The sequence below is a fragment of the Ailuropoda melanoleuca genome, chromosome 2 (genome assembly GCF_002007445.2).
Source record: "Ailuropoda melanoleuca isolate Jingjing chromosome 2, ASM200744v2, whole genome shotgun sequence".
In the NCBI taxonomy this organism is placed as follows: Eukaryota; Metazoa; Chordata; class Mammalia; order Carnivora; family Ursidae; genus Ailuropoda; species Ailuropoda melanoleuca.
In genome coordinates, this window is record NC_048219.1 from 153338096 (window position 1) to 153351376 (window position 13281).

Consider the following 13281-nt stretch of genomic DNA (forward strand, 5'->3'; position numbering starts at 1 on the left):
AGCCTGCTTCTTCCCTCTCCCCCTCCCCCTGCTTGTGTTCCCTCTTTCGCTGGCTGTCTCTATCTCTGTCGAATAAATAATAAAATCTTAAAAAAAAAAAAAAAGTAGAAATACATTTAAAAAAATTTATTTCTATTCTTACAGGCTTTTGTTTTGATAGGCAGTATGAACTTGTATCTAAAAGGTTGGTTGAGGCAATTAAGAAATGTATGTTAATTTCATAAAAATAATCACGCTGTACCTTAATAACACAATGTTATTTTTGAAAAAATCCCAAAACAAAACCTCAGATACCAGTATTGGTCCGTGAGGTTAGCCTCCTACATGGATGGACGTTTGCGTCCTCTGCTTCCCTTGGTTTTGTTCTTGTGTTTCTATAAACTAAGACGGGAGTCTTTAAGTTGCCAAAAAACAAAAAAAGGGACATGATCCATAATTGTTTTAGGCGAGTCAGGATACAGAGCCTAGACAGTTTCATAGGACTCTCATCTGTTTCCTCTGTGTTAATACCTTTCTGGGATAGATTTATACGCTTCTGCCAATCTGAAGGTCAGTGCTCAAACTTTATACCTACCCAGGTTAAAGTCTAATGGAAGGAAAGATTTTTTTCCTAGTAACAACTGCACAAGCTCTTGGGTTAACTGCAATTATAGAATGGAGTTTTTGTGCCCATCTCAGAACCAACCTTTGTGGTCTGCAACCAGAATGTACAGATTTATTTTTAAAAAATCTGTACTTTTTTTTTTAGGCTTAAGGTTCTCTGCTGGAGTCCCAAACTAATCATGTGGATTGAAAATAGGGAGCCATCAACCTTCGAAGGAGATTTGGAATGAGACTGCACTGTAATTAGAAGGGTAGTTAGGTGGAAAAAAAAATCCAAACAAATGTCACTATAAAAAGTAAACAATAATATATACATGTTTTTGAGAAAGAGTGGAAACTAAGTAAAAAAGATAGTTGTAAGGGAAAGAAGTCTCCTCTCAATGCAATTCTATACTCACTACTTCACTTCTGGTCACCAAATGTGGGGGCGGGGGGTTGTTTTTCTCACACCAAGCAGTTCTCCACCAGCTGGGTGTCCTAAAATTCTGTTCTATTTAGACACTGTCTACCTGGAATTAGCATCAGATCCCACAGGTTAAGGATTTAATCCCACAAGACTGCCCCCTAGCTCCCACCTCAGAGGCCAGTTGCAAGTCCAGTTTGTCATCCATGCTTCTGACCAACTAGCTATAAATTGGAGGTTCCCATGACCATCTCCTCAACTCTGATATTTGCTAGAACAGCTCACAGGAAAACAGTCTACTTACTGCGTTATCAGTTTATTATAAAAGGATATCCTCTCCTGTGGGTGCATCACCCTCCTAACACCTCCATGTGTTTACCAACTCTGCCTTCTAAACCCTGTAGTTCAGGGATTTTTATGGAGGCTTCATTATGTAGCCATGATTTACTGTCATTGATCATTGGTGACTGAACTTATTCTTCAGCCCATCTCCCCTCTCCGGAGGAGTGTGTAGGATGGAGCTGAAAGTTCTAATCACGTGGGTTTTCCTGGCAACCAGCCCCCCATTGGAATTTCCAAAAATCACCTCATTAACATAAAGTCAGTTGTGGTTGAAAGTGGCTTGTTATGAACAACAAGCAGGCCTCTTTACACCTTTTATCATATAGGAAACTCCAAAGATTTTAGAAGCCCTGTGCCAGGACTGGGGACTAAGACCAAGTACAGTATATTGTAATCATTGGATTAAAAGCTCTAAGCCTTGGAGTCTAGTCCATTTACCAGCAGTGTGATTTTGAACAAATCACTTATTTGGGCCTGGATTTCCTAATTTGTTGAATAAAAGACTTGTTTTAAAACATTTCAAAGAATATCTGTGTTGAGTTCTGATTTCTGTTCATCCTGACAAAGGTCTTTGTCTCTAATGTACCTTCAAGTAACAAAATTTTTGAATGCATATATCAGATACATAATGTTTAATTTTAATGTGACTATTTCAAAACAGTAAGTCCATGCATTTCCATCATTTGTCTACCTTATTAAAAAGACTTTTACATGTTGTAGATCTATCATTACAGTGGGTTAACAAGCCAGTTACAAATATACACTGAATTTTATAAAAAGCTTTGTTATGCTGAACTCTTTAAAAGATCTGGGTTTTACTGAATTCTTTGCTCTATGGATAACATTTTATTAGATCAGATAGCATTTATTTTTTTTAAAGTAGGCTCCACGCTGGCCCAATACAGGCCTTGAACCCACGACCCTGAGATCAAGAGTAAGGATGCTTGACTGACGCAGCCACCTAGGCACCCCAGGTCAGATAGCATTTTAAAAAATATTCTTAAAATTTGGTTCTTAAAAGAGCCATGCCAACAGTAATATTAAGACCAAAACATCATTTAATTAAAAAATTAGGCCATAAAAGTGTTTAATCAGCATTCCAGAACAGGTGACAAATAACCACCTACTGATAAATTTGGATTTCACTATTCACATCCTTAAGACCTATCTCAATACGCACAACTTAAACATCATTTGGAGAGTCATGATTTTCCTAAATATGTGTACTTTCTTATTTATGACTTTATTTCCTTTAGTCATAACAAGCATTCAAATCATTCTATTGTACATATTATTATGATTTGCACTATTAAATGTATTTTAAAGATTTTACTTCTTTATTTAGAGAGACAGAACACATGTGAATGGGGGGAGAGGTAGAAGGAGAGGGAGAGAGAGAATCTCATGACCCTGAGATCATATCCTGAGCCAAAACCAAGAGTCGGACACTCAACCAACTGAGCTACCCAGGCGCCCCAATGTGCACTGTATTATGATCTATATTATCTCACGATAATATATTGCCAGAATTTTCATAATCTTTGAAAGAGTCCTGCAAAGTATTCTATACATGACTATCAGCAAACTCCTATCAGCATTAAAGACATATAAACTAACTGGTGTTTTTTACTTGCCTTTTTAGGTGCTTGGGTAAATCATGGCCGGGGAACAGTCAAGGCATATAATAATCACTTAATCTGGACATATGATGCACCACATTTGGGCTATTGGATAGCAGCTTCACTTCCAGGAACTAGAGGTATTGTAAAAATGAAACAAAAGTAATTTGAAAAAATCCATAGTCAAACTGGAATTGATATTGCTAGGTCCTGATTTTATTCTAAACATTGCCACTTACCAACTGTATAATGCTGGAAAAAGCTTCTAGTCTCTTGATCTCAGCTTTAATATTTTTTCATGTGTATAAGAAAAGATTAAGCTCAGTGAACTCTAAGGTCCTTTATAGCTATGATGTCTGATAAATCTGTGAAGTATAAAAGTTTGTTCAAATCAAATGTTTACTTCTCAAGAATAAATTTCACCCACATCAGTTAGAGCCTTGGGCTGTAAGCAACAGGAACAGATAAAATGTTATTAGGATATACGGAGTTCACAGGATCCCAGGAAAGGCTAAAGAACTAAATTCTAAAAGGCAGGAATCCTAGGGAACTCAGCGAGCAGGCCTATTCGACTGTCTTTGCAAGATTGTTGCTGCATATATGGCTGACTCCAATCCTTTGCAATCTTTTCCTCACACTATTCCTTCATTCCAGGGATGAGGAATTTGTCTGGTCCAGACTTGGGTCATGAGCACACTCCTGGGGTAAGGGCTGTTGAAAAACAGTGTCCTCCTACAGTTTCCAAGATAAGACATGTGATACCCCAAATAAAGGTTGGCCTGACATAGGAACTGAAGGTGGACAAAAACAGACTTGTCCACTAGGAACCATCTTTCATATTCGAGGATAAATGAATATTTTATTTTTCCTAGATTTAACATGCTATCAGATTATATATGATTTTTACTAAGGAAATCACACATGCATCTTGAGTGATGTAAATCTCTCAAAATACTCAAACATTGCATGTTTTATCCATTAAATCTTCTTAAAGTCTTCTAACCTGTGGTTGTGTAGGCTGCTTGCACCATGGGTCTGCTCCCACTTTGTGGGCCTTTTGGGTGCTCACCAGTATCAGCTCAGTTGCTTCCTGGCTTTCCCTGTTGCCAGCTTTGCTAAGTCAACTTTCCAGCCTTTGGCATCTTCTTGCTCTTTTACCTTGTTCTCCTTTAACCTGTGGGTGGTTTATTTATAAAAACAAAACAAAGCAAAACTGTTCAGTGTCACTTTAGTAAAGTTTTGGGGGAGTGTGAAGGTTGAACACATATGTCATTCCTACATCTTTAATCATGTTTCAGAGAATTCTTTTGGTTTATTGAGGGTCTCGGCTCCCAGCTGAGAGGCGGTTGCCTCCTGGCTATTTTGTGCTAGTTGGGAACAGTCCCAAGGAACACCGTGATCCAGGATGTGGGTGACATTTTACATATATTTCTCTGCAGCATTCAATCACCTATATGGCTGTCTATTAGTAATTTGAAGGCTCTGTTCTTTCTGAAAATGTCTTTTTTAATAGTTTCTTTTTTCATTTCATATTGATAATCTTTGAATTTTAAACCATACAAGGTAAAAAGACTTTATTCCCAATGAAACCCAAATTTAGTATTCCAAGAGAAGAAATATGAGCCATTAACCATTGTGATCAAGGGAGATGTTCTCCCTGGTTGTTTTTTTTTTTTTTTTAAGATTTTTTATTTATTTATTCGACAGAGACAGCCAGCGAGAGAGGGAACACAAGCAGGGGGAGTGGGAGAGGAAGGCAGGCTCAATAGCAGAGGAGCCTGATGTGGGGCTCGATCCTGTAACGCCGGGATCACGCCCTGAGCCGAAGGCAGAAGCTTAACTGCTGTGCCACCCAGGCGCCCTATGTTCTCCCTGTTTTTGTTTGAACTTTAGTGCTTACAAGATTATTTATTCAGAAATCAGAGGGTGGTTACTTTAGTTCTTCATGATGTAAAACATCCTGCAGTCTTACCAGCTGTCTGGCCTTATTTCATTCTCGATTTGCAGCTATAATGAAATATTAATGAAAAATAACAATTAATACTGAATACTTCAACTAAATCCAAGTTATTTCATTTCTAATAAAAATAACCTAAAGAACACTTGAGTTTTATAGAGAAATGTGCTTTACACAAAAATATACCTGAAACCAATTTATACGACCATGGATTACAAAAGTCAAATAAGTTTCTAGAGTAGGTGGAAGTTTTGTTTTAGCTTGTATGTCAGAAAAGATCTGGGGTGAATCAGAGCACTAAAATAGAAGTGTGGGATTCCCATTTAGTTTGAATTAGATAGCTTCTAGTGATGCTTCTAAAAATCCACCCGCAAGCGTATCACAGTCAAAAGAACACTATACGAGAAATATAGCTAGCTTGATTGTAGCTCTGGTTTTGCCAGTAAATATCTGGCTGAGCCTGAAATAGGTACTTACCCATCTTAGTATTAGTTTTCTTATTTCTAAATTGTAGAAGTTGGAATATCCGCCCCCCCAACTTTAGATTGTGAGTCAAATCACATTTTGTAAAATCCAAGCTGGTCCTCTGATGGACTAGTGTCTGGTGTGCTGAAGCTACTTTACTTACAATTTGGTTAATAACAAACTATATCTCTTTTTTAAATAAATCTTAAATAGAATTCTAGAATTTCTTGGAAAATAAGTGCAAGAAATTGAAGTTGTTTTTCATAGATTTCTATAGTAGAGTTTAATAAACAAGTACTTAGGACTGTTTTTAAATATGCATTTTCAAATACATTTAAGTGAGAATATAATTTTCTACCTTTCTCTTTTTAGGCGCACGTGCACGCGCATACTTTTTGCTATTGTCATACATATAGAATTTTGGGGAAACCCAACAGTATCAGCCTCATATTTCCAAAAGTGTGTTCCATTGGAATCCTGTGCAATGAAAAAGTGTTAGCGTTATTCTACTGTGGAACCGTATATTCATATATCCTTAGAAGTTGAATTTCACCCAGTTATTATCAAACTTTCCTCCATTGCAGCTCTGGATCCTGAATAAGAATCTGTAGACAGAACTGTTACTCTTACTTCTTTTCTGTTTGAAGAAAGTTCAGATTGTGCAGTGCTATACCAGGTAGTCTATCAGAGATGTTAAGCACTCTATTATCACTTACCACATATGTAGGGAAAGTGTGGCCAATACTGGAGTGCCCGTTCTTTTATAACCATGAAGCTTCATTCAGCAACAATGGTGACATACAACTAACGCTTTCTGACTGCTTCTCATGTGCTAAGCACTAAGCGTTTTAATATTAACTTTTAACCCTTGTAACAACCCACATAGGTGAGATCCGACAGATACGAACTAAGACAAAGTAAAGAAACTTGCCCAAGAAATAAATGAGAGAAATGCACAGTGATGTTGGGGTTTGAGTACGCCTCTAGAGGAAGGGCTTGTTCTACACTCAAATGAATTCCCAGGGACTTTTTCTAAAGGAGCAAAAGGGTCAGGTGGTGATGGGGGCTGGGGGTATCTGAAGGTTAAGGTAGCAACACATACCTTCTTCCCTTTTGTAAACAGTGTTTTTATATTGCATCCTCACTGTATCAGGCTTTATACATGGAATCTCCTGAATGGAGGGGGTGGGAGTTTTCTGTTCCTCCCCCGAATGGGTGAGGGTGGGAGAAAGGTATATATTTAAAGAAAATTAAATTTAACAACAAGTTTCTCTTAAAAAAGAAATAGACTAGGATTCTAATTGAGGCACACAATGCATAACCAGAGTACTGATCCTCCAAAACCTTTACTACTACCATTATTATTATTATTATTATTATTATTATTATTATTATTATTATTATTATTATTATTTTATCAAATTAGATGATGCAAAAGTTAAAGGATCTAAAGACCCTGTGATCCCCAGTCTTTTATTCCGGACATTTCTCATGGTAGAGTTTGCCAGAAAACCAGTTGTCTCATCCCTTATCATCCCGAATACATATTAGACTCTAGTTGATAATGATCAGTAGACTTGTTACAAAGTGCAGTCTTAGTGATAGTAAAACAGGTTACCTCAACATTAGTTGCATTTATTTTCATGCAGAATCTCCATAGCCTACAACCGAGCATCCCAGGGCATTAACCCACTTTTACTGCAGCTAAGCTGCTTACAACAGCAGTGTATCTATGTGTTCTCATGCAGGCACATAGTGGGTCATTTGTGCCTCTGCATGGCATCTCCTTAATCTAGAGGTCAGGCTGAAAGAGCTGCAACTTTGAATCCTTCAAGTCCCCCAATTTTTGGATTCTTTCTAGAAAACCCTTCATACCTACTTACCTTGGCAAACTCTTTTTTGAATTTATCTTAAAAAATTTTTTTTTTAAATTGAATACAGCTAACAAGTCAACTCTCACTACCAACATTCTATACCCAAACCTCTGGGCACAGAAATATTTTCTCCTAGTTTATTCCATCAAATATTTTGCTACCATACAACTTGGGTCAGTTTTACTGCCTCCTGAAGCAAATTTCCTCAATGTCTGGCCTGGAAGCCACTGTCATGACTGTTGGGCTTGGCTTGGTTCAGTTCAACATTTGTTCTTATTCCAGAATATAGGCTGAAGGAAGAGCAACACTTTGGTATACACTGTTCATGTATTAGAGGATCTTAGCAAGAGGGCAGGGCCATATCATGCAGCCTCATTTAAGGTGTTCACATTTCATTGAGCAGAACAAGTCAACTGATAAAGCCCAAAGTGTAGGGAACATATGCTGCACCCCCTGGGAAGCCTGCCATTGAGACGGGAACGACCAAATACAACTGTTTACACATACTTCATCTGCCTTCCCCAGACTAGGACGTGGTTGAAAATTTGATCTAAAATAATGTATTTTCTCTGTTTGTTTATATTGAACCATTTAGGTTCAGGTATAAATGGAGACTCAAGGGACATAACTGCCTACCACACAGTGTTTCTCACAGCCATATTAGGAGGCACAATAGTCATTGTCATTGGATTTTTTGCCGTACTTCTTTGTTATTGCAGGTAAGACAAATATTAATATGTATAAACACAGAAAACTATCATTATAGTGTCATGTCAGTGTGTTCTGGGTGTTACAAAGTTTCTTTATAAAAATAAGTAGTTTGAGCTTTACAATATGTAGAGTAAAATAAAAGTGGATACACTCTAACAGAATTTCATATATAATACATATATCATGGGAGGGGTTTTTCTTTTATGACTCTTCTAGATCATAAGTTTTAAACACTTTTTGCCATCTCTTCTACTCTAGGGATAAGTGTGGTACTCCGCAGAAAAGAGAAAGAAATATCACTAAACTCGAAGTCCTCAAGAGAGACCAGACAACTTCAACAACACACATAAATCATATCAGTTCAGTCAAAGTTGCATTAAAAGCTGAGGACAAGTCACAGTTATTTAATGCCAAAAACTCCTCATATAGCCCTCAGAAAAAGGAGCCATCAAAGGCAGAAGCAGAAGAAAGAGTTTCCATGGTAAAAACTCGGGACAATTTTAAAATCTACAATGAAGATGTTCCATTTCTATCAGCCAATCAGAGCAATTACTCAAGAAACCCACCGCAGTCTGTGGAGACCAATGTAGGGTCCAAACAACCTAAACATATTAATAACAATCTATCTTCATCTCTAGCTGATGCACAAGAGGAAAAGAGATACCTCACAGGTAATGAAGAGGTATATGGACATTCCCACATTCCTGAACAGCTTATGCATATCTACAGCCAACCCATTGCCATTCTTCAAACATCTGACCTTTTCTCCACTCCAGAGCAGTTACATACTGCTAAGTCAGCTACTTTGCCAAGAAAGGGACAGTTAGTCTATGGCCAATTGATGGAACCAGTAAGTAGAGAGAACTTTACACAGACACTGCCCAAAATGCCCGTGCATTCTCATGCACAGCCCCCAGATGCCAGGGAAGAGAATATCCCACTTGAAGGTCAACAGAGTTTGCCATCCCAAACTTCAGATTGGAGCCGGTATTCAAACAGCTTACTAGAATCTGTTTCTGTTCCTGGAACGCTAAATGAAGCTGTTGTAATGACTCCCTTTTCATCAGAGCTTCAAGGAATTTCAGAGCAGACACTCCTGGAGCTGTCCAAAGGAAAGCCTTCCCCCCATCCCAGAGCATGGTTTGTGTCTCTTGATGGAAAACCAGTCGCACAAGTGAGACATTCCTTTATAGACCTGAAAAAGGGCAAGAGAGCCCAGAGCAATGACACGAGTTTGGACTCTGGGGTAGACATGAATGAGCACCACTCAAGCAGAAAACTCGAGAGGGAGAAAACTTTCATCAAAAGCATGCATCAACCTAAGATCCTCTACTTAGAAGATTTAGACCTGAGCAGTAGTGAGAGTGGAACCACTGTCTGCTCCCCTGAGGACCCAGCTTTAAGGCACATTCTAGATGGAGGGAGTGGAGCTATCATGGAACACCCTGGGGAAGAGTCTCCAGGAAGAAAAAGCACCGCTGAAGATTTTGAAGCCAATATATCCCCCACTAAAAAAAGGGGCAGACCACCACTAGCCAAAAAAGATAGCAAGACTAATATCTGGAAGAAGCGAGAGGAACGCCCCCTGATTCCCATAAATTAACATTGAGGGTGGTTGTGTCTCTGCTGTCTCGTGCTGTTTATTCTTGCTTCTTGTAAATTGCTTAAGAACTTTTTAAGAAGTGGAGACTGAGCAATCTCATGGTCCCTGGACATGTCTCAAGCAGAGTAAATAGTAAAATGGCAATTCACTAATGAAAGAGAAAGATACCAAGAAATGCTTTTTCTGGCCTATTCTTTTCATTTATTTTCAGGTGATGAATTTGAAGTATCCAAGAGCTCAAAATGTAAAATAGCTTCAAGATGTTAGTTATCTGAAAATGTTGCTCAATCAGCCAATTTAGCCCTCTCTTAAGAATAACAGTGAAATGTGTACTCCTAAAGTTGCTTTCAAAAAATCTTGCCTCTGCTTTGATGCCTGCCCCTGTCAAACATTTAGAAATGAAACTGTATTCTTTGGGCATCATAGTATTGTGAAATAGTAATATTATGTTCTCCTCTGCCTATAGGTGAAAATAACGATAAATGTTTTCAATTGATGTTGCTCTAGAATTTTAAAGGCCAAACAATATTTCTTTTTTTTTTTTGCAATAAACGGTATGTGTACTGTATCAACCCCAAAAGAAATCTTACTCATTTAAGATGGGCAAAAAGCTGCTTGGTTGTTAGAGAGGGAAACAGGAGCTCTTTGGCTACTTTTGGATATAACTTCACAGAATAAATGGTAAGGTGTTAACCTGTTATTTAGAAATCTGAAAAATGAACGCTCTGATACTTTCATTTTTATTTTAAATTTTCTCTTTTCCCTGCTTCTATAGTGAAATGAGCTAAGCTGTCAAGGAAAACTTTTATCAATTTGAAAATAAAACCCATATCTTAGACTCACTGATACATGTAGGCTAAAATCAGCTTTAAGATATTTTTTCTATCCCCCCAATTAATTCACTTTAAATTTGATTTAAAAATTAATATTTAGGTGTTCATAAGAAGCTTTCAGTTTATTAAAAAATATGTGAAGCTAAAGGAAATAAACATTTCATTTTTTTTGAAATGTTGATAAGCAGGAAAATAAATTCTATTTCCCCAAGACTCAAAAATACCTTCATAATATTAGGGTATATATCCAGATGTTCTTCTCTTGACATTCATAAAAGATGTTGTAGAAAACGTTTCAATTTAATGGAGAAATAAAAGTTTTTTTAAATCACTTATAGCATTTGCAACATCTTTTTCTAGTTTTGGAAGTAATATATCCATGCTCTTTCCATCATCGCAAAGAATTCAGTATGAATACATTCAACAGCTGTTTTTAATTATAATTGTCTTCAACTCTGAATTATCATTCATATGTCCTAAAAATAAAGCTCTTAGTTAATTAAAATCAACTCATCCCATTTTTCTTAAAATTTCCATGAAGGCAAATGTCTGAAGCAGCTTCCCCTTTCCCTTGGGGGCAAAGTAAAACTAAATTATTTCTCATCCTCTTCTATTCAACATGGGAGCAACATAGAGACCCAAGGCACATAAACGAATTGAAAGAAGCAAAATTAGCCATATTAGCTTTAGTCAAATTATAGATGGATAGTCAATGAAAGACAACCATTTTATCCCCCCAAGATCGTAGACTTCAGCCAGTTTTTTCCTATAATTACTTCAGTTTTTCCTATAACACTTAACCTGTCCGATAATACTCCTTTCTGTATTAACCCAAAGAACTTAAAAAGCTAGGCAAAAGTTTGCCATATTTTACCCAATCCATAGGAGAGAGAAATATTTGGGGTAATACCTAGGTCTAGTTTTTTGAGTAGGTTTCTTCTCGGTCTACAGAAAGATGCATTATAAGTGGCATAAGTGAAAATGACTTGGAAAAGGTTACAGAGTTAGTGCTCTGCTGAAGTGCCTTTGATAGAGACTTGCTTTATTGGAAGGATACGCTAACATCTTTCTTTAATGTGATTTTCTTTCCGTTAGCCAAATTAAACAGACGTGCAGTTTTTGTTAATTAAAAAATATAGACCTAGTGTTTCTCGTTGGAACAATGAATTTTGCATGCAAGTAGTATTTCTCTTGTGTTTTTTTGAATCCAGTTTATATTGATAAGTTACGTTGGAATGAAGTTAGAGACCATATAGTAAAATGTTGCACTTCGATATTTAAGTTTATATTTTCCCCACCTTTAAATAAAAATGTTTCATCTTTTAGCTTGGTAATGGAATACACATGTTGATATAAGGGTATATCATTCAAATATGCCACTTATTCATTCTTATGTAAAGGAAATGAGATGTATCCCCAGGGGCTTTTCTAGAAATACTTTTTTTTGGTTTCAGAATAAAATATTTTTTTTATACACTGCACATTCTGTTCTCAATGGGGTAAGTATAGGCAATTTACCTTTTCTAATGATCAAAAATGTGTAACTTCTCGTTTGTGAGTAGTTCACAAATTTCCTGTTAAAAAGCTGAAGCCATCTACTTTTTCTTAACCCAAGTAATAGTTACCCTACAATATTCACAACTTTCTTAAATTTTTAAATTGAAAACCAACAGTTTTTTGCAAATGAAACTTGAGAATTTTGATCACAAATTGTTAACATTTGTGGATCCTTTGTATATACTTTGGATATATCTTAAAAGCAAAATTATCCCTCAATTAACTGATGGATTCGTTTACTAAAGCACAGCTGTATGTATTTTTGAATACATATTATGATCTTGAGACTTTATAAAATCAATTTTTATGACATTTATGCAGTTGTATAGGGTTTATGCCCTTTTGTAATATGCAGTATACCACGAAGGTCACAAATGTTGAGGAATAAAAGCACTTCTTTGCTTTGGCAATCATTTTCAGATCACTTTCTGTGTTTGAATCCTCTGATATCAATACATATAGAGTATTAGGAATCTGTAGGTCAAATAATATCCCTCAAAACTTCCCAGAAAGGTGAAGCTCAAAGTCTGTATTCATTTATAGTGAAAGAGTTTCTCATTTACCCATGTATTTGGCACTGTAAAGAATTTGACCATGTTAATTTCCATCTCAGACCTTAAGTTGACATATTGCCCTCTTGTTTCTAAGTATTTCTATCTTTTGTATTTCAACAGAGGAATCTCACATTTCACTGTATTTATTGCCATTATTAGTATATTTACTGCTGAAAACTGTAACAATCTGAAGATCTGTAAAATGTTAAATATAGTTCATTAAAGATAATAAATCTAAAAATGTACTTGACGCATTTTTTTTTTTAATTTGCTTATTTTAGAGAGGGGGAGGGGCATAGGGAGAAGGAGAGAAAATCCCAGGCAGACTCCATGCTGAGAATGGAGCCTGACCCAGGTCTCAATCCACAACCCTGAGATGACAACCTGAGTGGAAACCAAGAGCTGGATGCTCAACCAGTTCTGCCACCCAGGCATCCCATCTATGTATTCTTTAATTTTGGGTAAGCTACAAAACATTCCTCCCTAAACTGTCATTTAATCTAGTAAATATTCATTTATTACTTTTTCCATTATTACACTCCCTGTGGCAAAATAAATATATTTGAATACCCTTTGTTTATATAATGAACTTGAATTCTTTGTATTTCATGTTCTCCAAAGTTCATGTTTTTACTATTAAAGGTGAGTACAAATTATTTTTCCATTCAATGAGAAGACTTGTTAAGATAATGTGATTGATAGAATGTAAAATAAAATTGCAGTACCCAAAATACCTAAGTGAGAAAATGATACAACATCC

At 36.5% G+C, this 13281-nt stretch overlaps 1 protein-coding gene across 1 annotated transcript in view; it reads left to right on the top strand.

The window, feature by feature from the left end:
* Positions 1 to 12759, top strand: part of FAM171B (family with sequence similarity 171 member B) — a 63820-nt gene extending 51061 nt beyond the window's left edge. The window contains exons 6-8 of the mRNA XM_002929723.4: positions 2991 to 3107; positions 7859 to 7982; positions 8233 to 12759. Of these exons, the coding sequence (XP_002929769.3) occupies positions 2991 to 3107; positions 7859 to 7982; positions 8233 to 9577 (1586 nt within the window). The 3' untranslated portion in view covers positions 9578 to 12759. The remainder of the gene's footprint in view (positions 1 to 2990; positions 3108 to 7858; positions 7983 to 8232) is intronic.
* The last annotated feature ends 522 nt before the right edge of the window (positions 12760 to 13281 follow it).